This window comes from Leucopleurus acutus, assembly GCF_964270905.1.
Source record: "Leucopleurus acutus genome assembly, chromosome: 20".
Classification (NCBI taxonomy): domain Eukaryota; kingdom Metazoa; phylum Chordata; class Mammalia; order Artiodactyla; family Delphinidae; genus Leucopleurus; species Leucopleurus acutus.
The window spans coordinates 56,393,237-56,420,285 of NC_139162.1; the positions used below are offsets into that span (position 1 = coordinate 56,393,237).

The following is a 27,049-nucleotide window of genomic DNA, read 5'->3' on the forward strand; positions in this document are numbered from 1 at the left end:
GCCCCTTTACACTGCTGAGATTTAACTCCATAATGACATCATTCTTCCCCAGGTATCACTTAGTCCTTGTTTTTGAGGAACCTCCCCCCCACTGCACCCCACTGGAGAAGTCCAAGCTCCACAATCCTGTGACGAGATGGCTGAATCTTTTTTTTCTGACTTTGGTTTGCTGTGGTACCTGGAGGAGCTCAAAAAGGAAGAGTTCTGGAAATTTAAGGAGCTGCTCAAGCAAGAATCTCTGAAATTCAAACTCAAGCCAATCCCGTGGACCGAGCTAAAGAAGGCTTCACGAGGAAAGCTGTCACAGCTGCTGAGCAAGCATTACCCAGGGACACTGGCATGGGATGTGACCCTGAGTCTCTTTCTGCTGATCAACCGGGGAGATCTCTGGACGAAGGCTCGGGACGAGATCAGACGTAAGTGTCATGAAAGGGATGCAGCGCAGGGAGCCTTGGGGGAAGGTTGGTTTACTGGGAGCTCCTAATAATGAAGGTCACATTGTTACTGTGTTAGTGGCCATGGCTCCGTCAGTTGAGGATGTGTGTAGGTCAGTAGGACGCTTGGAAATAGTAGAAGAATTGCAAGCCAACTCTGGTCATTCATGGGCCAGTGATGGACTGTGGATGCGTCGTGTCCTGAGACAAATCGTTCCTCTAAGTGTCTGCTCCCCATTTTTCTGTTCCACGGTGAGTCAATGCTATTCCAGGAGATGACCCGGGACTTAGTGTCTGCACAACCAGGACTGCTGAGATGGAATTCCATGATGGTTATTGTCCATCCTTTTTTTAAAAAATTTATGCAAACATTTTTTTATTGGAGTATAGTTGATTTACAATGTTGTGTTAGTTTCTCCCGTACAGCAAAGTGAATCAGTAATATAGACACATATCCGCTCTTTTTTAGATTGCTTCCCCATGTAGGTCACATCCTTTTGACCAGACCTGCACAAGAGACTGGGCAGAGTCCTAAGATGAGGAAATCATTATAGAGAACATATGCCCCTGGTGCTATAGAAAGAACTTTTTATGCATAATGTCTTTTCATTCTTACCACGACTCTGAGGTTTACAAGTGAAAAAGATGCAGGTCAGACGGTGTCTCCTCATGTTAGATGACTTTTCCAGAAGGGACAGAGCTGACCCGAACCAGTTATTTTTGGCTCACTGATTGCTTGATATCCTCCTCTGGGGGGATACACCGTTTTGTCTCCCGTCAGAAAATAAGATGAGTTGAGTTGTAAATCCTGGCAAATAAAAGTGACAAAATATGAGACAAATCACCCATTAAGGTTTTTTTTCTCTTTAAATATGTTCTTAGTTATTTTTGAGTGTTTCACCTCAAACTGGAGTTCATGACCATAGAAGCTCTCCTGGCATTTCTATGTATTTTATATTTCTGCTCTCCAGATTCTCTCTCTCATGTGTTTTCATGGCTTTATTGTGATTTTTTTAAATTGAAGTATAGTTGATTTATAATGTTGTGTTAGTTTCAGGTGTACAGCAAAGTGATTCAGTCATTCATGTATCTATCTATCTATCTATCTATATATATATACGTACATACACATATATATATATTCTTTTTCGTATTCTTTTCTCTTATAGGTTATTACAAAATATTGAGTATCGTTTCCAGTACTATACAGTAGGTCCTTGCTGGGTATTCATTTTATACATAGAAGTGTGTATATGTTAACCCCAAACTCCTAATTTATCCCTCCCCCTCCCTGAAATCACCCATTTTTATAAACAAATCTTCCTCTGTCCCAGAGAGAGAAAGGCTCCCTAATTTCCAAGCTCTTTTCCTAGTCACACATACTTAAACAAAACTAGCAATGCCCTTTGCTCAGAAGACATGCAGAAAGGCCTCACCTACCGTAGTTCATATTTCTTCAATGCAGGGTATGGTCCTTGTCTATGTTTGTAATTTGTTTATCTCCCGTAGTGCGTAGCCTTGAACATGGAAGGTACCTAATAAGGTTGAAAGAATGACAGTTCAAGGGTGCATTTCTGAAATTAAATTGCAATCAGCATGGTCTTAACAGAAATAGTCTAGACTTTATGATTTCAAGTCAGACAACTGAGACAAATACCTGACCCAAATATCTGTTCATTAACCAAATTAGCCAAGTAACATAAACTCTCAACACTTTTCTGTAAAGTAGGCATAGAATGAATCTTAATGGGTTGTTGAAGAGATGGAAGATGAAGTACCAGTGACAACTTTCTCAGCCCCGATTCCTGGGTGGCCCTCAGTAAATAAATAGTACTGCTTATGAATTCTTGACTGGGGGGGCTAACACCCCTCTTCTAGTTTGAAATGTAATCCCCAAGTATTCACACTTTCTGTAGCCTGTAGCTCTGACATGGGCTTCCAATCTTGATCAGGTGTTTCCACGGACATGAATTCAGATAGATTTTGGTCTTAACAAAACTGAGTTCAGGAGCCTGGTCCCATGTGGGCATATACATCAGTCTTTGCATGTGTGTCTGAGTAAATCTGTAGAGGTCAATCTGAGTCCCAAGGATGGAGTGTATTTTTTTTTAATAAGGGCTTTGAGTTACTGTTTATTTTCATGGCCAAGCATGTGCATACATGCATATGTTTATTTTATTTTATTTTTTAAATTTATTTTAATGTATTTAATTTTTGGCTGCCTTGGGTCTCCGTTGCTGCGTGCGGGCTTTTCTCTAGTCTCGGCGAGCGAGGGCTACTCTTCATCGCGGTGCGTGGGCTTCTCATTGCGGTGGCTTCTCTTGTTGTGGAGCACGGGTTCTAGGCACGTGGGCTTCAGTAGTTGTGGCACGCGGGCTCAGTAGTTGTGGCGCATGGGCTTAGTTGCTGTGTGGCATGTGGGATCTTCCCGGACCAGGGATTGAACCCGTGTGCCCTGCAATGGCAGGTGGATTCTTAACCACTGTGCCACCAGGGAAGCCCTGGAGTGTATTTTTTAATTGTCTTCTATTCTGTCCCCGTTAACTCAGATAAGCTAAACCCATATAGAAACCACATGAAGAAAAAATTCCGAGACATATGGGAAAAGGAGACCTGCCTTGAAGTTCCTGAGGATTTCTACAAAGAAACCACAAAGGATGAATATGAACAACTGAATGCTGTCTACCTTACTGCAGACAAGCCTGGAAATCCCTCACCCACTGTGATCTTGCAAGGTCCTGAAGGAGTTGGAAAAACAACGCTTTTGAGAAAAGTGATGCTGGAATGGGCGGAGGGAAACCTGTGGAGGGACAGGTTCTCATTTGTCTTCTTCCTCAAAGGCAGTGAAATGAACAGTATTACAGACACGAGCCTAGTGGAGCTCATCTCCAGGGACTGGCCTGAGTCTTCAGAGCCCATCGAAGACATTTTTTCCCAGCCAGAGAGAATCCTGTTCATCCTGGATGGCTTGGAGGAACTGAAATTTGACCTGACGCTTGACGCTGACCTGTGCGGTGACTGGGAGAAGCAACGGCCAACGCAGATTGTCCTGAGCAGTTTGCTGCACAAACAGATGCTCCCAGAATCCTCTCTGCTTATCGCCCTAGGAAAGATGGGTATGAAAAAAAATTATTTCTTGTTGTGTCAGACAAAATGCATATGTCTCCCAGGATTCTCTGAACGCCAAAGGAAGCTGTATTTCTCCCATTACTTCCGTGAGAAGAATAAATCCTCCAGAGCCTTCAGTTTTGTGAGAGAGAAGAGACCGCTGTTTGTCTTGTGCAAAAGTCCGTTTGTTTGCTGGTTGGTTTGTACCTGCTTGAAGTGGCAGCTGGAGAAAGGCGAAGACCTGGAGATTGCCTCCGAAAGCATCACTTGTTTGTATGTGTCCTTCTTGACAAACGTATTCAAAGCAGCAAGTGGGAACTGTCCACCTAAGCAGAACAGAACCCGACTACAAAGCCTGTGTACCTTGGCTGCAGAGGGAATGTGGACTCGCACGTTTCTGTTTTGCCCTGGGGATCTCAGGAGGAATGGGGTGTCTGAATCCGACACCTCGATGTGGGTGGACGTGAGACTTCTTCAGAGGAGCGGCAACTGCTTGACCTTCATCCACACGTGTGTCCAAGAATTTTGTGCCGCCCTGTTCTATCTGTTCAAACGACCCAAGGACCGGCCTCACCCAGTCATTGGAAAGGTGACCCAGTTTGTCACAGCAGCCATGAGCGAAGCCTGCTCCCATTTGTCCTGGATGGGGCTGTTCCTGTTTGCATTTTCAACTGAAAAAATAACAAACATGCTGGAGACATCTTTTGGTTTTCCACTGTCCACAGACATAAAGCAGGAAGTAACTCAAAGCCTTGAAACTTTAAGTCAGTGTGACCCCGGTAAGATGGTGGTGAGTTTCCAGGAATTGTTCAATTGTTTGTTTGAGACCCAGGACCAAGAATTTGTAATCCAAGTGATGAATTTCTTCAAAGAAATTGACATTTATATTGGTACCATTGAAGAACTGACAGTATCTGCGTTCTGTCTGAAACATTGCCAGAGTTTGCAGAAATTTCACCTGTGTATAGAAAATGTCTTTACAGATGAATCTGGATCCATCTCCAAGTGAGTCCATCTATTAATTCTCTCCCTCTAACCTACACACACACCATATTTATATTTAGCTTGCTCCAACCCCCAAGGGGTATTTCATAAATCACTGTATTTTTGTACTTAAAAACATGGCTTTTGTAGTCAGAAAGACGTTGATTTGAGTTCTCGTACTGCCATTTGCTAGCCGTGTGGCCATGAACTGTGTTTCTTAAGTATTTCTGTCTTCATAGGGCCAATGTCAAGTTGAAAGGTAAGCAGTTTTTATTGTTGCCAGGACTATGCTGCTTTTTTCCCCTTCCCGTAGCATTTTAGCATATCCTGGTGAATCCACTGGGAAGGGACGCTCGGAAGCTTATGCCTAGTTTCCTCTGGATTTTGCCCATGTGTCTTTTCTCTTTGCTGATTTTAGCTTGTATTCTTTCATCAGGCTCAGGCTACCAGCTCACACTTCAGCTCTCAAATACATACCCCCTTTCATGGTCTTTTTTTTTTTTAATTAAAGTATAATTCCCTGGCGGTCCAGTGGTTAAGACTCCGTGCTTCCACTGCAGGGGCATGGGTTTGATCCCTGGTTGGCGAACTAAGATCCCACATGCTTCATGGCCTGGCCAAAGAGACAAAAAGTATAATTAACATACAACATTATTAGTTTCAGGTGTACTACATAATTTTCAATATTTGTATATACTGTGGAATGATCACCATAGTAAGTCTAGTTAACATCTGTCACCATACAGAGTTACAGAATTTTTTTTCCAGTGATGAAGACTTTTATATACACCCCAATGTTCCTAGCAGCCTTGTTTATAATAGCCAAGTTATGGAAGGAACCTAAGTGTCCATCAACAGATGAATGGATAACCAGATGTAATATTTATAGATATTGTCAGATATATGGAATATTACTCAGCCATAAAAAAGAATGAAATCTTGTCATTTGTGACAACATGGATGGATCTGGAGGGTATTAAGCTTAGTGAAATAAGTCAGAGAAAGACAAATGCTGTACCTTTTCACTTACATGTGGAATCGATTCAAGACAAAATAAATGAGCAAACATAAGAAAACAGAAACAGTATCAATACAGAGAACAAACAGTTCCCACAGGGGAGAGGAGGATGGAGAGGGGGAGGGACAAAATAGGTAAAAGGGACAAAGAGGTATGAATTAGCCATTATGAAATAAAGAAGTCACACGGACGTAATCTACAATGCAGGGAAGAAGTCACTGTTTCATCCTAACATAGTATAGTGCGTAACCTATAAAAATAGCAAAGCACTATGTTGTACACCTGACGTCCATATCATATTGTAAATCGATTGTTGTTCAACAAACTGAAAAAACGTCATGCAGAACAGCAAGACAGAGAGATCTACTCTCTCAGAAGCTTTCAGATATGCAGTTTGGTATTATTAACTGTGGTCTTTACATCCCTGCGACTTATTTATCTTACATCTACCTGTACAGTCATGTTTTTGGACACAGTTCCTCGTTTGCTGATGGGTCACCAAATATCAATCTTTGTCCACATAACAGTCGAGTGTTGTCACCCCAAAGAGGAGGAAACAGAGGCAGAATAATGTTGAATGCTTGCCCAGTGTCACATAACCCACAAGTGTTTCAGGTGGGGCTTGATCCTGGTCGCCCTGGCCTCACGGCTCACTTCTTTGACCGCCATGCATGTTGACTCAGTGCATCTGACTGCTTCTCTCCCTGTTCAGGTTTGATTATGACTGTCAGCTTTGAGAGCCTCTGGGAATGGTGTTCTCCTGTGTTGAAAATGTCTTTTTTCTGGTTTTTTACCTGCATTCTTTTTTAAATTTATTTTATTTTATTTTTATTTATTTAATTTTATTTTTTTGCGGTACGCGGGCCTCCCACTGCTGTGGCCTCTCCCGTTGCGGAGCACAGGCTCCGGACGTGCAGGCTCAGCGGCCATGGCTCACGGGCCCAGCCGCTCCGCGGCATGTGGGATCCTCCCGGACCGGGGCACGAATCCATGTCCCCTGCATCGGCAGGTGGACTCTCAACCACTGTGCCACCAGGGAAGCCCTGCATTCTTTTCTTTTAAAAAAATTTATTTTGTATTGGAGTATAGTTGATTAACAATGGTGTGTTAGTTTCAGGTGTACAGCAAAGCGATTCAATTATACATATACATGTATCTATTCTTTTTCAAATTCTTTTCCCATTTAGGTTATTACAGAATATTGAGCAGAATTCCCTGTGCTATGCAGTAGGTTATTTGTTGTCTATTTTATATACAGTAGTGTGTATGTGTCAGTCCCAAACTCCTACTTTATCCCCTCCCCACCTTTCCCCTTTGGTGACCATAAGTTTGTTTTATAAGCCTGTTGAGTCTGTTTCTGTTTGTTTGTTTTTCTGTTTCTGTTTTGTAATAAGTTCATTTGTATCATTTTTTAAAGATTCTGCATATAGATGATATCATATGATATTTGTCTTTCTTTGACTTACTTCACTTAGTATGATTATCTCTAGGTCCGTCCATGTGGCTGCAAATGGTATTATTTCATTCTTTTTTATGGCTGAGTAATATTCCATTGTATATATGGACCATATCTTTTTTTTTTTTTTAATATGAACAGCTTTTTAAAAAATATTTATTTAGGCTGTGCCAGGTCTTAGTTGTGGCACGTGGGATCTTCATTGTGGCATGTTTAGTTGTGGCATGCAGGATCTTTAGTTGCGGCCTGTGGGCTTCTTAGTTGCAGCATGTGGGGTCTTAGTTGCAGCATCAAACTCTTAGTTGTGGCATGCATGTGGGATCTAGTTCCTCGACCAGGGATCGAACCTGAGCGCCCTGCATTGGAGGTGCAGATTCTTACCCACTGGGCCACCAGGGAAGTCCCTGGACCACATCTTCTTTATCCGTTCATCTGTCAATGGACATCTGGGTTGCTTCCACATCCTGGCTATTGTAAACATTGCTGCAATGAACACTGGGGTGCCTGTGTCCTTTTGAACCATGGTTTTCTCCAGATACATGCCCAGCAGTGGGATTGCTGGATCCCATGCTAGCTCTGTTCTTAGTTTTTTAAGGAACTAGTTGAATTGAGCCGCTGGAGAATCACGGTGTTTGTCTTCCTGTAGTACCATCGAGAAGCTCTCCCTCTGGCGGGATCTCTGCTCCGCATTTACTGCCAGCGAGAACTTCCAGATGTTAGATTTGGACAACTGTCAGTTCGACGAGGCCTCCCTGGCGATTCTCTGCAGGACGCTGGCTCAGCCTGTCTGTAAACTCCAGAAGTTCGTGTAAGTCGGATCTTCACCTATTCTTTAAGTCAATAGCAGGGTGGCATTCTTTCTACTCTGTCTTCTTTTGAAAACCCAAGCTACAATCCAGTGTTTCAAAAGAAAATGCTGAGTGCTTTCCTTGATTCAAATGTTTTACTCAGTGAGACACAAACTGTGGACAAACAGGGAGACTTTAAAACTGAATGTAGTCAAGAAGCTCAGTTCCCAGTAGCTACAGCTCAGGTTACAAAGCCTGGATGAGAAAGGACATTTTTTTTTCTGCTGTGAGTGGTCCCTAGAACTATACCTTCCTTCCCATGGCATCAGCTCACTTGTGCACAGCCAGTTAGCTGGGGAGTTGCAAGTTCATGCTGACTTGGAGAAATCTTAAGTTTGTTTAAGAAGCAGAATCGGCATTTTGAGGAAATCGGTTTTACCATTGTGTTACAAGACTGCGTGTGTTTTGGTGTAGGGATGTGTTTGAACTGTGGCCTCCGTTTCCATTTCTCTGTAACAAATGTTTTAACTATAGTGACGTGTACAATAAAACTTGCTTGGGGAACCTAAGAGGGAACAGTCCTGGTGGTTGGTGATGTTTGCTGGGATGATGATGGACTCAGAATAGATGTTTCCCAGGTAACGCAGGAGGAGGGTGCTGAGGACAGGTGGGAAAAGAGCCTGAGGTTCATAAAAGAGAAGAATAAGAAGAATAGCACAGAGAATAGGTAACGTGTATAGAACACTTCTTTGGCACAGAGATGGTTGCTTAATATTAACTTTCTCCTTTGTCTTTGAACCCTCATAACAATCTTGTCATCACCCTTTTACAAAACATGTACCAGAAGCACAGAGAAGCTCACAGTCCTTCTCTGATGTCCTGGTCCAAAGCGGGTTGGAAAAGAATGTCCAGACACAAGGCAGAATGTAAAGAAGACAGAATTTATTAGAGGGAAGTGTCACTACCAGAACAGCGGGCGGACTTCCCAGTAGTCTGGGAGAGTCGGGCCCGTACGTGTGCTATTGATCAGTTTTTATAGCCAGAAAACAAAGGAATGGTTGGAAGTGAAAATTTCGTTTACTGACTGGTCGAGGCACATATAGCTTCCTTCTATAGGGTGGGAGTGGGGCAGGCCAGATGCCTTTCCTTATTTGGGACAGGTCCTGTTGCCCAGGTGGGCGTCACCCAGGTGGGCTCAGGAATTTCATAACCATCGCAACAGGGTGGGGAGGGCGATTAAGAGTCCAGTAGGGGGTGTAACGCTGGAACTTTTTCAGACAGCGTCATGCTTTGACCTTGAAGCACCTTTGTCCTTGGAGCACATCTGATAACTTTTTTTTTTTTTTAGGGTAAAAAGAATGCTTTTTATTAAAGGTAGGTAGTCACGGAAAGGAGGTGTTTCTCGAGTGGAGAGACTGCATTTATGTACAGAAATACTTTTTTCTCTATGTAAATTTTTTAAATTTAATTTTTATTTTATATTTGAGTATAGTTGATTCACAATGTTTTGTTAGTTTCAGGTGTACAGCAAAGTCATTCAGTTATACATACAGTCATTCTTTTTCAGATTCTTTTCCCACATAGATTATTACAGAATACTGAGTAGATTTCCCTGTGCTATACAGTAGGTCCTTGTTGGTTATCTATTTTATATATAGTAGTGTGTATATGTTAATCCCAAACTCCTAATTTATCCCTCCCTCCACCCCCTTTCCCCTTTGGTAGTAACCATAAGTTTGTTTTCGAAATCTGTGGGTCTGTTTCTGTTTTGTAAATAAGTTCATTTGTATCATTTTTTAAAGATTCCACATATTTGTCTTTCTCTGTCTGACTTACTTCACTCAGTATGACTATCTCTAGGTCCATCCATGTTGCTGCAAAAGGCATTATTTTGTTCTTTTTTATTGCTGAGGAATATTCCGTTGTATATATGTACCACATCTTCTTCATCCATTCCTCTTTCAATTGACATTTTGGTTGCTTCCATGACCTGGCTATTGTAAATAGTGCTGCAATGAACATTGGGGTGCATGTGTCTTTTTGAATTATGGTTTTCTCAGGGTATGTGCCCAGTAGTGGGATTGCTGGGTCATATGGTAGCTCTACTTTTAGTTTTTTAAGGAACCTCCATACTGTTCTCCATAGTGGCTGCACCAATTTACATTCCCACCAACAGTGCAGGAGGGTTCCTTTTTCTCCACACCCTCTCCAGCATTATGTAGATTTTTTTTTTTTTTTTTTTTTTTTTTTTTTTTTTGCGGTACGCGGGCCTCTCACTGCTGTGGCCTCTCCCGCTGCAGAGCACAGGCTCCGGACGCGCAGGCTCAGCGGCCATGGCTCACGGGCCCAGCCGCTCCGCGGCATGTGGGATCCTCCCGGACCGGGGCACGAAGCCGTGTCCCGTGCATCGGCAGGCGGACTCTCAACCACTGCGCCACCAGGGAGGCCCCTATGTAGATTTTTTGATGATGGCCATTCTGATTGGTGTAAGGTGATACCTCATTGTAGTTTTTTTTTTATAAATTCATTTATTTATGTATTTACCTTTGGCTGTGTTGGGTCTTCGTTTCCGTGTGAGGGCCCTCCCCAGCTGTGGCGAGCGGGGGCCACTCTTCATCGCGGTGCGCTGGCCTCTCACCATCGCGGCCTCTCTCGTTGTGGAGCACAGGCTCCAGACACGCAGGCTCAGCGGTTGTGGCTCACAGGCCCAGTTGCTCCACGGCATGTGGGGTCCTCCCAGACAAGGGCTCGAACCCGCGTCCCCTGCACCGGCAGGCAGACTCTCAAACCACTGCTCCACCAGGGAAGCCTCCTCATTGTAGTTTTGATTTGCATTTCTCTAATAATTAGTGCTGTTGAGCATCTTTTCATGTGTTTCTTGGCCATCTGTATGCCTTCTTTGGAGAAATGTCTATTTAGATCTTCCGCCCATTTTTTGATTGGGTGGTTTGTTTTTCTGATATTGAGCTGTACAGCTATTTGTATATTTTGCAGATTAATCCTTTGTTGGTTGCTTCGTTTACAAATATTTTCTCCCATTCTGAGGGTTGTCTTTTTGTTCATGGTTTCCTTTTCTGGGCAAAAGCTTTCAAGTTTAATTAGATCCCATTTGTTTATTTTTGTTTTTATTTTCATTACTCTAGGAGGTGGAGAGATTTTTTTTAAATAATAAATTATGCCTTGAAGTCTTTTTCATGATTTCCCATCATTAGGAAAATATTCAGAATCTGAGCTTTTCCCTTCCTTCTCTCTGGTTTATCCTTCACCTGCTTCCCCATCGTATGCTGTGGCCCACGGAACTTAACTTTCTTTCAAACCCCTGACCGAGCTCATTCCTGACTCAGAATGTTTGTTCCAGCTGCTCTCCTTTCCGGTCAGTCTTTCCCTAGACTTTCACCAGGCAAGCTCTTCGAGATGCCTTCTCTGACCACCCTTCCCCCCAGTCAAGCAGCCCGGACCCCCAGCCCAGCCACTCTAGAACCCCATCCTATGTTTGATTTCAGTATCAGTTATGAAATTGCCACTCTTCTGTTGTAATTGCCTCCAAGCAGAAGGTAAGCTCTGGGTTCTGGGTCCTGGACTGTCATATTCGTGTCTGTATACACCCAGCACCCTGGTATCTAGTTGGAACTTAAGTATTTGTCCAGTGAAGAGAATGAACAGGTAGTTTGGCGTGATTGCAGAGATGAAGGGTTGCTCTTTGAAGTGAGAAGATCTTGAGTTAGTAAGTAGCTCTTTGACCTGGAGCACCCTTGAAATGCCTTGCCTTTCTTTTGCTACCTACTTCCTACCTTGTACCATCTGTCTACCGTGGAGATACCATGTGGTATCAGGTTGTAACTGACAAGCCTGTGCCTCTTTTAGACACATGTGCCAATTTCGTAGCTTATTCTTGCTTCTGTGACTCATTGTTTCCAGCTGAATTCATTGTTCATCCTATGTCACTATACCAAGAGCTTTTCCAAGAGTCTCTACCGGGAGCAAATTTGAGTCAAAAGTTTGAGTAAACTTGAGTCTAAAACCATCTCCCTTGCAACTGTATCCTTTAATGATGAGAATACATGTTGAATATTAAATCTTTTTTCCCTTGTTTCTTTGAATTCTATTGATTTTTTCTTAAATTCAGCCTTTTTTGGAACATCTTTATTGGAGTATAATTGCTTTACAATGTTGTGTTAGTTTCTGCCCTATAACAAAGTGCATCAGCTATGCATATACATATATCCCCATATCGCTCCCTCTTGCATCTCCCTCCCACCTTCTCTATCCTACCCCTCTAGGTGGTCACAAAGCACCAAGCTGATCTCCCCGTGCAATGCAGCCGCTTCCTACTATCAGCTCTTTTAGAAAAACAATTTTTTGGGGGGTGGGGGCACACCATGTGGCTTGTGGGATTTTAGTTCCCCAACCAGGGATAGAACCCAGGCCCTCGTCAGTGAAAGCACAGAGTCCCAACCACTGGACCGCCAGGGAATTTCCTTAAATTCAGCTTTGCAGATGTAGATTTTTTCCCAGTTTTTATCAAGGTGTAATTGACATAGAACATTGTATTCATTTTAGGGGTAATTGACATAGAATTGTATTCATTTTAGGTGTAATTGACATAGAACATTGTATTCATATTAGGTGTAATTGACATAGAACATTGTATTCATTTTAGGTGTAATTGACAGAACATGGTGTACATTTTAGGGGTAATTGACATAGAACATTGTATTCATTTTAGGGGTAATTGACATAGAACGTTGTATACATTTTAGGGGTACAATGTGATGATTTGATACATGTGTATATTGCAGTGATCACCACAAGAAGTTTATTTAGTTAACACGTATTGCCCAACACGTATTGCCCTACATGTGTAGTTATAATTTTTTTTTTCTTGGGATGAGAACTTTTAAGATCTACTCTCTTAGGAACTTTCAAATATATAATACAGTGTTGTTAACAATAGTCACCATTAGACCCCCCCAGGACTTATTTATCTTATAACTGGAAGTTTATAACTTTTGACCACTTTCTACCATTTCATCCTCCCAACCCACAATCTCTGGCAACCACCCAATATTTATGTTTAGTGTTTTTCTAAGATCCCATATAGAAGTGAGATCATATAGTGTCTTTCCCTGAATTATTTCACTCGCAGATGTAGAGATTGATCATTTCCATGTTTCAGTTATAGATCAGCTTCTAAAAACATCCTCGGTTTTGGTAGTGCTTAGGTTTCTTGTTTATCCCTAATAGTCTACAAATTTCAATATTATGGATCCCTGTGGGAATTTTGTTTAACCTAATTTCTGGCTCTCACTGGGGCCCTTTCAATCTTAGAACTGACAAATGATTAATAAAGAAAATAATTTGGGGGAAGGCTTGTGCTTAAGTTTAGGAAAACGATCAGGATGGCTTATCTCTGCTACAGTAGGGAGGTAAAACTTGAAACCATCCCTTTTAACATCAACAAGATAAACTTCAGATTTTTATAGAGTTAGGACACAAAATGTGAAGAAAAGATTAGCAAGCTTATAAAATATTTTTATATCAATGATTATTCATTGTGTCAGGTTTTTACACTAACCATTGTTTGATTCACTTACTCCATCAAGATAAGAGCTCTTTAAATCTCAGGCAAAGAGATTAAATGTCCACTCAGCTCTCACTATAGCACTCACCTTGTCCGGCAACTATTACAGGTATTTCACAGTATTAGCTCATTATATGCCTTTAATTACTTAATGAGGTGGTCAGTCTCAGTACCTCCTGGTACACACTAGAAAACCACAACCTGGGAGGATTCAGAAACATGCCCAAGGTCACACAGATGGCAAGAGGTGGAGCCAGGAGTTGAACCCATCAGCCTGGCTCCAAGGTTGCATGGTTCTTAGTTCACCAACATTATAAGTTGCTGATGGTTGAGATTCTGCTCTGCTTGCTTTTTTATTTTAAATTTTTATTGGCATATAGTTGATTTCCAGTGTTGTATTAGTTTCAGGTGTACAGCAAAGTTAATCAGTTATATATATACATATATCCACTTTTTTTTTAGATTCTTTTCCCATATAGGCCATTGCAGAGCATTGAGTAGAGTTCCCTGTGCCAGACAGTAGGTTCTCATTACTTATCTGTTTTATATACAGTAGTGTGTGTGTGTCAGTCCCAATCTTCCCATTTATCCCTCCCCTTCTTACCCCCCTTTTTGCTCTGTTAACTTTTCCCTTAACTCTAAGGAAAGCAAAAAAACCCCAACAAACTGCGTTACTGTCAGCACTTCCATTTTAGTCTGTCTCCTTTCCAAGAGGTTGCTGATCTGCACTGATGATGTAGATGGTGACAATTATTGATTAGATGTTCACCCTTGTGATTGTTTTCCCACCGTTTGTCTGCTGACTCAACGCTTACTGCCGGCCTGGTGTCGGAGTCCACTGCAGCTGCCCGGCGTGGGAATCACGGTGTGTTCAGTGGCACGGTGGCTCAGAGGACCTGCTGATGCCCCCATGTCTCACAGGTGTCACCGGCACATCAAGGGCCTTCCCTGTCTTTCCATGGTAGCACTTCTCCTGTTCACTGGGCCAGCCTGTCTTCTCCTGACAGTACTAGCCCCCTCCCTCAAATCCCTACGAGTCCCACCCTGCTGTCCTGGGCTGCATCCATCTCTGGGCAGGAAGTGCCTTGGGTATTGTTCATACGTTTAGGGCATCCCTCTGCCAGGAATTCCCACAAGTCTTCCAGGCTGTTGTGTCCCTCACGCCTGTCTTTTATTTCTGGCCAATGCATAATTCACATTTTAGTGCTTGAACATGGCCGAATATTTGCTTTGTTATTTCTCAAAGTCGATTAGGAGGGGAGAAGTCAGGGTACACTTAAGTCAGGACACCGAGAGCCACGCCGTGTGGCATGTATTTATAAATCATATATGAATTTTTAAAAAGTATATATATATTATACATTTAATATATGTTATTAAAAAATCAAAACCTGGGACTTCCCTGGCAGTCCAGGGGTTAAGACTTCTTCCAGTGCAGGAGGTGCGGGTGCAGGTTCCATCCCTGGTCAGGGAGCTAAGATCCCACATGCCTCATGGCCAAAAAAACAAAACATAAAAAAGAAGGAATACTGTAACAAATGTGGGATAGGGAGGGTGGGAGGGAGGGAGACGCAAGAGGGAAGAGATATGGGAACGTATGTTTATATATAACTGATTCACTTTGTTATAAAGCAGAAACTAACACACCATTGTAAAGCAATTATACTTCAGTAAAGATGTTAAAATAATAATAATAAACAACCTACTAAACAAATGGGTGAAAAAATATATAAGTAAATCAATAAAGTAAGTGCAAATAAAAGATAATGAAAAAAAATGATCCACATCCAAAAAAAATCTTAAAAAAAAAACCTAAAAAATCAAAGCCTGGTCATGTTCCAGGAACTATAATAAATCATGATTTCTTAACCATCATGACCCTCTCTACTTGTTTCATGAAGAAACTCCACCGTTAAGTTAATTTGCCCAACCTTACAAAATATCCAAGGGAAAAGCAAATGTTCTAATGCGGTTTTCTCTATCTCAGGAGCCTGAGTCTTGAACCATGACCTATTGGGTTGGTCACAAATTTCGTTTGGGTGTTCCCGTAACATCTTACAGAAAGCCTGAACGAACTTTTTGGCTGACCCAATATATTGTCTCCTTTGTATTTATTTTATTTTTTATTTTAACTTTTAAAAATTGTCTCCTTTAAAAATAAATCTGTTTTTTTTAAACTCAGAAATTTTATTTCAGTACGAATTTCAGTAGTAGATCATATGTTCAATATAAATTCAACCCAAGTTGTTACTTTCTATTTTTAGCTACTAGTAATTCTATCTATTTATTTTTTAAAATTTGTATTGGAGTATAGTTGCTTTACAACGTTGTGTTAGTTTCTACCACAGTAAAGTGAATCAGCTATATGTATACATATATCCCCTCTTTTTTGGATTTCCTTCCCATTTAGATCACCACAGAGCACTGGGTAGAGTTCCCTGTGCTATACAGCAGGTTTTTATTAGTTATCTATTTTATACATATTAGTGTATATATGTCAATCACAATCTCCCAGTTCATCCCACCCCCACTTCCCCCCTTGGTAACCATGTTTGTTCTCTACATATCTGTCTCTATTTCTGCTTTGCAAATAGGTTAATCTGTACCATTTTTCTAGATTCCACATATAAGCGATATTATACAATATTTGTTTTTCTCTCTCTGACTTCATGCTGTATGACAGTCTCTAGGTCTGTCCACATCTCTGCAACTGGCACTATTTTGTTCCTTTTCTTTTAAAAAATTTATTTATTTATTCATGGCTGCGTTGGGTCTCCGTTGTTGCGCATGGGCTGTCTCTAGTTGTGGCGAGCGGGGGCTACTCTTCTTTGCGGTGCGTGGGCTTCTCACTGTGGTGGCTTCTCTTGTTGTGGAGCACAGGCTCTAGGCAAGTGGGCTTCAGTAGTTGTGGCGCACAGGCTCAGTAGTTGTGTTGCCCTGGCTTAGTTGCTCCGCGGCATGTGGGATCTTCCCGGACCAGGGCTCGAACTCGTGTCTCCTGCATTGGCAGGTGGATTCTTAACCACTGCGCCACCAGGGAAGTCCCCTATTTTGTTCCTCTTTCTATTCTTTTTTTTTTTTTTTTTTTTTTTTTGCGTTATGTGGGCCTCTCACTGTTGTGGCCTCTCCCATTGCGGAGCACAGGCTCCGGACGCGCAGGCTCAGCGGCCATGGCTCACGGGCCCAGCCGCTCCGCGGCATGTGGGACCTTCCCGGACCGGGGCACGAACCCGTGTCCCCTGCATCGGCAGGCGGACTCTCAACCACTGCGCCACCAGGGAAGCCCTTTTGTTCCTTTTTATGGCTGAGGAATATCCCATTGTATATATGTACCACATCTTCTTTATCCATTCCTCTGTTGATGGACATCTTATAGAAAACCCAAGCAAACTTTGTGGCCGACCCAATATATTGCCTCCTTTTTATTTATTTTATTTTTTATTTTAGCTTTTAAAAATTGTCTCCTTTTAAAAACAACCTCAGTTTTTAAACAGGAGTGGAGCCTTTCCTTGGGGAAGGGTCTGGCTTGGCACGCAGTAATTTGAATACGTGTGTCTCTGTTGGATGGGAAGCACCGAGCCAGGCCTGGGATGCAAGGAGGTCCACACATGGTATTTCTCCCCTCATGGTGCTCAGAGGTTAATGTGGGGTAAGTTTGATTCTCTTCCCTTATAGCATCTGCGGTAGTATTCAGAAGTGGAAGGACTTCGCAGAAACAGGCACCATCTCATCTGGCGTCTGAAGATCCCGGAGAGAATTTATAGGCAGCAGTAACCAGATATCCAAAAAAAATTTTTGGGAGCCTAAGCATGGAAAGTAGGAAGAACGGTGCAACAGGTATTTTGCTCTGTGCTTGGACTTCATTGCATGAGTTACCGTATTTCCTCATCTTTTGCAGGTATAACTTTGCTTCGAACCTTGCAAATAGCCTATACTTCTTTAAGGCCATTCTTCATAACCCTCATTTGAAATACCTGAACCTCTATGGCACTGGCCTCTCCTATATGGACGTCAGGCAGCTGTGTGAGACGCTGAAACACCCAGTGTGTAACATAGAAGCACTGCTGTAAGTCTCGGGGTTGTCCACGATATATTTTTTTTCCAGTGTGAACTTTGCAGTTCGAATATGCCCATTTTCTTTCGTGTCTTTGTCTCTTACTCATTTCACCACTTCCATCTCAGTATCGGTAGACCTCCTAGTAAGATGAGGATGGATGGATTCTAAAGGACAAGGCTTCCTCTCAGGTCTGTCCCGTCTTTCCTTTCTCTGGTGCTCACTTGAATTACTTCTCATGGACACCTTATCTGATTCTCCTTGGCTCTGCTCCCAACCGACCATACCAAAACCGTAACTCCAGTTTCTTTTTCCTGAAGATAGAGAAACTTAAAATGAGAAAGTTTACGGATGATCACAAGTGTGATCTTGTAACTGCCAGATGACAACGTTGAGGCTGGAGGGAAAGTGATTTGCCCAAAGTCACTTCTTCATCTTGAAAATGATCTGGGATGCCCTTAGCGTCACTGGGTGATTTCTTAAACAGGCTCAATCCGTTTTTCAGCAGGAAGAACAAAAGGGAGTAACAGAAGTAGCAATAAACAAAAACAACTCATTAAACCGACCAAGAGAATACACTGTTCTCTCCACCAGTAATATGATAATCACATACACTCGGTTAATTTCATCTGTCAAGGTTCATCAGGAGAGACAGGGTCCATGAATAAGAGTTGTTTGAACATACAGGCTTGCTATTGACCCTATCTAGCATTCTAGCTGTTTCCGTATCATAACAATTCTTTTCTTCTACACTAGCTCTCTCTACTCAGGGGGCGCTTACAAAATTCCTTAGTATTGGCCCTGTTTCACATTATGCCATTGGCATAGAGTGTTTCATTTTACATGGTTAGCATAAGACTTGGGTAACAGATCTAGGAAACCAGGAGTCAGTTGTACACAGCTTATAGGTAGAATCTTTGCTTCTTTGGGGCAGACCAACTGTGCTCTTGCCTTCAGTTTGGTATTTTGGGAGTGGGAAGTCCTCAAAATGAGGTTCTCTCCAGCCCAATAATTCTCAACAGAGGATAGTTTCATCCTCTGTTAGGAGGTGTCCATATCTAGAGACTTTTTTTTTTTCATAGCAAGGAAGATTTCATTTAAGATGATCGCGGGACTTCCCTGGTGGTCCAGCGGTTGAGACTTCACCTTCCAATGCGGGGGGTGTGGGTTCGATCCCTAGTCGGGGAACTAAGATCCCACACGCCTTGCTCCAAAAAGCCAAAACACATAAAAAATAGGGGCAATATTGTAACAGAGTCAATAAAGACTTTAAAGATGGTCCACATCAAAAAAAATTTTTTTAATTAAAAAAAAGATTTTGCAGTAGGAAGGAGTTAAGACTATTGCAATAGGAAAGAAAGTTGAACTCACTCTGCTCACACAGAAGAGGGGTGAGCTAATGGAAAAAGCACTTTAGGGAGGAGCTTGTTCTAAATGATTAGGTCACTAGTGTTTGTGAATTGTGGAGACAGGTTTGATGGTCATGATTACATGGGAAGGATGCTCTAGACATCTGGTGGGTAGAGCTCAGGGATGCTGTTCAACAGCCTACAACACACAGGAAGCCCCCACAGTAAGGAGTGATCTAGCCCACAGTGTCAGCAGTGCTGAGGTTGAGAAACCTGCTCTAGCCCATGAGATGTTCTTTTAAGCTGCATGAAGGCTCAGACCAGGGTTTCTCAACCTTATCACTACTGATGATAAATAATCAGGTAATCAGACTCATTGAGGTCCAGATCATTCTTTGCTGTGGACGGCTGTCCACAGCATTGTTGAGAAGCACGGGCTCAGACGTTTTCCTAACTTACTGCTTTCCTAAAGCAATACAGGATCCGTGAGGAAAGTCATGTAATTACATCCGTGCCTTTACAAAGTCTGGAGCTGGCGGGTGCGGGATCAGGAGCCAGGATGTGGTCCAGGGTCGGTTGTGCATACGCCATTCCACCACATGTGTCTCTCGTGTAGGTTGGGAAAATGTGACATCACGGACGAAGGCTGCGAAGACATCGCCTCTGTTCTCGTCCATAACAAGAAGCTGAAGCTTCTCTCCTTGGTAGACAATCCCCTGAAGGACGAAGGAGTGAGGGTGTTGTGTGACGCCCTGAAGGATCCAGCCTGTGCCCTGGAGGCACTGCTGTGAGTCAGCGTGGGGGAGGGGAGGCCTGGGGGAGGGGGCAGACGGCAGAGCATGCCCACGGACCCTGAACGGTCCAGCAAAATGGAGCAGATACCAATATTTGCCCCCCAGAGGAGCCACGAGGTTGAATTCAAGAGATATAAGACTAGCCCTTAGACGCCTGGCATCTAATTTGGAGCCCAGTAAATCTTGGTGATCATGAAGAAGGATGATGTCTCTGTAGGTGTACTGGGGGCTGGGGAGAGGGACGGTATAAATAATGAAGAAAAAGGAATTCATGTGATTACTTGCCTGTGTGGGGTTGCATAGGTTCTAGGTTATCGCTGGGAACAATGTCTCCACTTCTTTCTTGTTGCTAAGATATAAAACAAACTGCTTCCTTGTTAGGGGCAAGAGAAAGGGTTTTCTATTTACCCAGTGAGGCCACAGGAGAAACTCAGTGCTAAATAAAAAAATGCCTTAAAGTAGGGTACAGGTGCAAGAACACCCAAGTCTGTGGAAGCGAATAAGTCGTCTAGAAACAAAACTTTTCTTTGTGTGTATGTGCATGCACAGGTGTGTATGTGTATATAGACCTGTGTATTACATACCCACCCAAAGTGGTATTTACCGTAGAAGGTGAGAATATTATTACTCAGATGACTTTTTAGACTGTAAGGGAAAATCCAAACTAAAATAAGGTCCAGGAACATTAACCATTAAAACCAAACTATTAAAAAAATAAGGAACAAACTCTGCACTATAAAGATTAGACCAAAAAATCTTCAGAGGTACAAAAGAAATGACATATTGGAAGATGAAAGGATTTGGCTATTAAATCCTGTGTGATATTATACAATAAGTAGCATTAAAGTGTATTCAACAACTGGTCACTTAACCGAGCTGTGTTTATCTAAGAGTTCTTCAAAATACATCATTTAAATTTTTTGTTGTTTTTAAACTTGAATCTTTATTCCTTAAAAATGAAAGACTACTTACAAATAGAACTACCATATGACCCAGCAATCCCACTACTGGGCATATACCCTGAGAAAACCAAAATTCAAAAAGAGTCATGTACCAAAATGTTCATTGCAGCTCTATTTACAATAGCCCGGAGATGGAAACAACCTAAGTGCCCGTCATCGGATGAATGGATAAAGAAGATGTGGCACATATATACAATGGAATATTACTCAGCCATAAAAAGAAACAAAATTGAGCTATTTGTAATGAGGTGGAGAGACCTAGAGTCTGTCATTCAGAGTGAAGTAAGTCAGAAAGAAAAAGACAAATACCGTATGCTAACACATATATATGGAATTTAAGAAAAAAAATGTCATGAAGAACCTAGGGGTAAAGCAGGAATAAAGATGCAGACCTCCTAGAGAACGGACTTGAGGTTATGGGGAGGGGGAAGGGTGAGCTGTGACAGAGCGAGAGAGAGTCGTGGGCATATACACACTAACAAACGTAGTAAGGTAGATAGCTAGTGGGAAGCAGCCGCATGGCACAGGGATATTGGCTCCGTGCTTTGTGACAGCCTGGAGGGGTGGGATAGGGAGGGTGGGAGGGAGGGAGACGCAACAGGGAAGACATATGGGAACATATGTTTATGTATGACTGATTCACTTTGTTATAAAGCAGAAACTAACACACCATTGTAAAGCAATTATACCCCAATAAAGATGTTAAAAAAAAAAAAAAAAATGAAAGACTACTAAAGATGCAAGAAAGTCGCTAGTAATTTTAAAAGAAAAAAATGTTCAACCCACTTTTTTAAACTTTATTTTGAACTAGTTTCAAAATAAAAACTAGACTTGCAGGAAAGTTGGAAAAATAGCACAAAAATTCTCTTATAGCCCTTACCCCAATCCACTAATGTTCAACCTATTTTTAGTAGTTAATATTTTTAATATTTAAATGTTTAATACCCTTTGAAACAAAAGTACAAATGTAAAAAATATATTCCACTTGGCCAGAATTCTGCAAAATGGGCAAGTTTATAGTATGATCGAAAGCACTAAGTTTTTTTTTGCAAAGTAGGTTGGCTAATAAATCAAGAAACAAATGAAAAGTCTATTTAATAATAAACCTCAGAACTTCCAAAAATTTTTGATGCAAGGTGTTAATTCCGTATAGCTTAAAATGGCAGAAAGTATAAAAATACAAATGCAGATTCAGGAAATGTATAATTGTAGGGTCATGGAACCATCAGAGATTATATTATGTAACCATTAAAGTCTTAATTTTTTTAAATGTTAGAGAAAGCATATTTCATCAAAAAAAGTAGGAATCAGTTGCTTATTGTCTGATTTCAAAAATTCAAAAACTGAAAGGGAAAACCCACCATGAGTGAGTAGTGTTTGCTAGTCAAAGAATTGAGTATACTTCCTGCCAAAGGTGACATTCTGAGATGCACCTGAAGGGGCCAGGGAGGTAACGGGAGTCGGTGGGTGGATGGGGGAGCTGGTGGAGTGAGGTGAACTGGACCGTGCCTGCCCCACCCAAAGTGGGTTCCTGATCCTTTCCACCTGTTATTTGCCATGTAACCATCTGCTGTGGAGTCCCAGGTATCTGGCTTGTGTGTGATAGTTAGAAGTGTAGAATTCCGCATGAAATGTCAGCTAAACCAACTACATTCAGAGGTCATATTCAGTCTTGATCTGCCCGGTTGCAACTTGTATCATATGCCTCCCTCTGTTTTCTAAATTCCCAATAGCGAGTAGACAAGAACTCATAACCACAAATTTTTTTAAATAACATTTTAAAAGAAGAATGTGAAATAGGATGTTGTCCAGCTATTATAAATAATAAGCACACTGTGTCACAGAGAAGGGATGACTTTTGTCCAAGTTCATCCAGCTGGTGATGATCTGACTTGGAACTGGGATCCGAGATTCCGTTCCCCGGTTTGGGACCCTGTAGTCCACATCCTTCTGTATTTCCACACCTGCTGCACGTTTTAATCCTCCTATTTTTTCTAAGTGACCACGAAGTACAAGAAAGTTTTTACATGGAGTTTCATGAAAATATGACCCTATAGAGCTTAAGTAGGTTGACGGATGAAGTATGTGTGTCTTTGCAGATTGACGTACTGTTGCCTCACCTCTGTAGCCTGCGACTACATCTCCCAAGTCCTTCTGTGCAACAAATCCCTGTCTTTTCTCGATCTGGGGTTAAATTTCCTGGAAGATGATGGAGTGATAACGCTATGTGAATCACTGAAACACCCGAACTGCAACCTAGAGGAGTTGTGGTAGGTCTGGCTGTGATTTGCTTGAATGTCAGCGTTTCCTTTTTGGCTGTGGGCATCCTGGGAAGGAAACAGGAAGGGGGGAAAAGCATGGAGTCTGCTGAAGAAAAAAAAAAAACTAGGCTACATGTTTACCCCACGTGATATCTCTGGGGCTCGCTGATGGGTGTGTGTCTTGACTCTAGGGCTTGTCAGGACTCGGTAGGGTCTGCCACTCTGGAGTTGGGTCTCTGCCCTTGGAAAGACCGGAAATGGAGTCCCAGGTGCCCTAAACTAGCTGTGTGACCTTGTGAGGGTTCCTCACCTCTCCCCAAGTGTAACATGAGGATAATTATATTTCCCACCTCAAAAGATGGAGGTGGGGTGGTGGGATGAACTGGGAGATCGGCATTGACATATATACACTCCTATGTATAAAATAGATAACTGATGAGAACCTGCTGTATAGCACAGGGAACTCCACGTCTCTGTACAGTAGAAACCAGCACTGTAAAACAACTATACCTCAATTAAAAAACAAAGATGGAGGCGACCACTGGGAATAATGCACATAAAGTGCTATTATCGCTGGCTGGCCCATCGAAGCACGCAGTCGACAGGCACAGCCTGAGGATCAGTCGTTCCTTTTACCGGGCAGATAAGGTAAATCGGTAAATGAAACCCTCTGTCGTCCCTGTTTCCACGGAGTGGCGTGCACACACACAGATACACATACACCCACGTGCAGGCACACACCTGTGAGTGTGAAGTTGCCAGTACGTGTGCATATCTGCATCTATCGTGGTTTCTCAATCAGCACTATTGACTCTTTTAAATTAATTTTTAATGGAGTAGAGTTGATTTACAATGTTGTGCTAGTTTCTGCTGTACAGCAAAGTGAATCAGTGACACATATATCCACTCTTTTTTATATTCTGTTCCCACAGAAGTCATTACAGAGTATTGAGTAGAGGTGCTGTGCTAGGCAGTAGGTCCTTACTAGTTGTCTATTTTATATATAGTAGTGTGTATATGTCAATCCCAATCTCCCAATTCATCCCTCACCCCTCTTTTCCCCCTGGTAACCATAAATTTGTTTTCTACAACTGTAACCCTATTTCTGTTTTGTACATAAGTTCATTTATACCCTTTTTTTAGATTCCGCATATAAACAATATCATATGCTATTTGCCTTTCTCTGTCTGACTTACTTCACTCAGTAGGACAATCTCTAGGTCCATCCATGTTGCTGCAATGAACATAGGGTTGCACGCATCTTTTTGAGCTGTGGTTTTCGCCAGATATAAGCCCAGGAGTGAGATTGCTGGGTCATATGGAAGTTCTGCGTCATGAGCTTGGGGGCAGGAGATACATAGGAGATATAATATGAAATACTCAGTGAAGTCCTCAGCGTGGTGACATTTGTACAGAGACTTGGAGGGAGTAAGGGAGCAGCCCCGCTGGTGTTTGGACCAAGAGTATGACAGGCAGCAAGAGCAGAGGCCCCAGGGGGAGAGACCAGGCAGCACAGGAGAGACAGGAGAACTGCAGGGAGCCTGGGCAGAGTGAAGAGAGTGGAGAAGTGGACACGTTGTTTCATCTCTACCATCATCATCATCTTAGGAGTACATGAGTATTTCTACCTTTACAGGAATAAGTGAACATAAGTGAAGCCATTCCAGATTGGACCTCATGATCGTATATATTTGTGTGTATATGGACCTCATGGTCATATATATCTGTGTGTATATGGACCTCATGGTCGTATATATCTGTGTGTATATGGACCTCATGGTCGTATATATCTGTGTGTATATGGACCTCATGATCGTATATATCTGTGTGTATATGGACCTCATGATCGTATATATCTGTGTGTATATGGACCTCATGGTCGTATATATCTGTGTGTATATGGACCTCATGATCGTATATATTTGTGTGTATATGGACCTCATGGTCGTATATATTTGTGTGTATATGGACCTCATGGTCGTATATATTTGTGTGTATATGGACCTCATGGTCGTATATATCTGTGTGTATATGGACCTCATGATCGTATATATCTGTGTGTATAGGAGAATTTTGTGTATTTTTTTTTTCTCCAGGTTGGTGGGCTGTTGCTTCACTTCTGTTTGCTGTGTGGACCTCGCTGCTGTTCTTATTCACAGTGAGAAACTAAAAACCCTGAAACTAGGGAACAATAAGATATATGATGCTGGTGTCAAACAGTTATGTGAAGCTTTGAAGCATCCTAAGTGTAAATTAGAGACTCTTGGGTGAGTGTCCAGTGATGTTGGGAAAGCTTACCTACTTCAAGAAGAGGAAAAGCTAGAGGATTAAAGGGATGAAGGGGAAGCATGTTTGAAAACAAGTGTGTCTGGAACAATCTGATAAGTAAAATGCCAGCCATGAAACCAGGGTTTGCTCACGCCTGGCACGGCTGATATCTGGGACTGGGTGGTTCTTTGCTGTGTGGGGAAGCGGGCTGTTCTGTGCATTGTGGGATGTTTAGCTGCATCTCTGGCCTCTCTCCACCCATGAGATGCTAGTAGCACTCCTCGTGTGTGTCAGATGTCTCCAGACACTGCCACATGTGCCCCTGTGGAGGGGGACGTGTCTAGATGGCAAAGTCTCCTCTCAGAGGCGTGGAATCCGCATTTCGAGGTGGTGTTTCCCCGTGCAGGTTGGAGATGTGCGAACTCACCTCTGCCTGTTGTGAGGACCTGGCCTTGGCTTTCACTCTCTGCAAATCACTGAGGTGCATGAACTTGGAATGGATTAGCATGGACCGTGATGGGGCGGTGGTGCTGTGTGAAGCCTTGATCAGGCTGGAATGTGGCCTGCAGACGCTTGGGTGAGTGCACACTGTTTCCCCCGGTGGTGAGTGACCTTAGAGGGAGGTTAGACTGCTGTGGGTTTGCCCCGCATGGGCATGGTTCACATTTGGGCTGGAGATTTCTTTGCTATGCGGAGCTGTCCTGTGCATCACAGGAGGTTGGGTAGCATCTCTGGTCGCTGCCCACACGTTCCATTCCCCGGGACACCTCCCTCCAGTCATGATGAGCAAAAATGGAAACTTCAGGGACTTCCCTGGTGGTCTAGTGGCTAGGACTCTGCATTTTCGCCGCTGTGGCCCTGGTTCAATCCCTGGTTGGGGAACCGAGATCCTGCAAGCCACGTGGCCAATAAAAACAAAACAAAACAAAAAACTTCAAAATTGCGGAGAGACAAGATTTTAATTGTTCAATGAAAAGAGAGAGATTGTGCAATATGATAGAGGTGTTAGTTAACGCTGTGGTGGTAATCATTTTGCAATACGTAAACGTATCAAACCAATGCATTGCACACCTTAACCTAACACAACGTTGTATGTCAATTATATCTCAATGAAATTTTAATTAACTAACTTTTAAAAAGAATGCCTATCACATCTATTCCCTGAAAATTTTTTAAAGGCTCCTGGCATTGTCACATGTCCCCCCGAGAGGCAAAATTACCCCCAGGCAAGAATGGTGGCTTTCCTGTAAACACCATCCCCTATTTACCTTGCCCACAAAGACGCAACCCCAGCTCAGAGCTGGAAGGGGTTCCGTAAAGGACCGAGCGGAGTCTTGACCCAGAAGTACATTTCCTCAAGAGTAGCAGTTAATACTGTTTGGAACATTATGTTTGCATTTAGAGTGTGTGTAGTTGATGTCTGTAGAATGAATAGGTGAATGCCTGCCGTTTGCCCCGACCCCGATGACCTGCAGAGGATAAACAAAACGGTTCACATCCCTCTTCCTCACTTTCCTTGTCTCTAGGAAAGTGTCGTGCATTCTTTGCACAGTCAGTACAGCTCTCCCAGCCGTTTCTAGGAAAGAGTGGAGAGGAAGTAGCCACTGGGGTGTAGAGAGGCCAACCATCATGGGTCAAGTCAAGAAAACTCTTTTTTTTTTTTTTTTTTTTTGTATTTTCCCAGCCTGAATAAATCTTCCTATGATGAGGAAATTCAGATGCTGCTGACAGAGGTAGAAGAGACGAACCCCCAGCTGACCATTTCACACAGTCTCTGGACTGATTACGAGCACAGGATCAGGGGTGTGATTGGCTGACAGGGAAGGTCCTGAAGTAATCTTCTCACAAAGGCTTCTCCTTGGTCGCAATGGGCGTTTCTCCTCCTGACACACCCTGTCCTGTAAATTGTTCGCCAGGGCAGTGGGGACTGTAATTTCAGAGCTCTTCCTTCACAGTATTCTAGCAATATGATTGTGGGATGTGCTCTCTGTG

The 27,049-nt window shown here is 42.5% G+C and overlaps 1 protein-coding gene across 1 annotated transcript; it reads left to right on the plus strand.

Moving 5' to 3' along the window:
- Positions 1-136: 136 nt before the first annotated feature.
- Positions 137-26,874, plus strand: NLRP9 (NLR family pyrin domain containing 9; the record flags this gene model as incomplete). Its single annotated transcript, XM_082863001.1, has 9 exons — positions 137-416; positions 2,984-4,547; positions 7,647-7,808; positions 17,268-17,435; positions 19,389-19,559; positions 22,628-22,798; positions 24,886-25,056; positions 25,464-25,634; positions 26,742-26,874. The coding sequence occupies 9 exons, from the start codon at positions 137-139 to the stop codon at positions 26,872-26,874; spliced, it is 2,991 nt and encodes a 996-aa protein (XP_082719127.1).
- Positions 26,875-27,049: the final 175 nt, after the last annotated feature.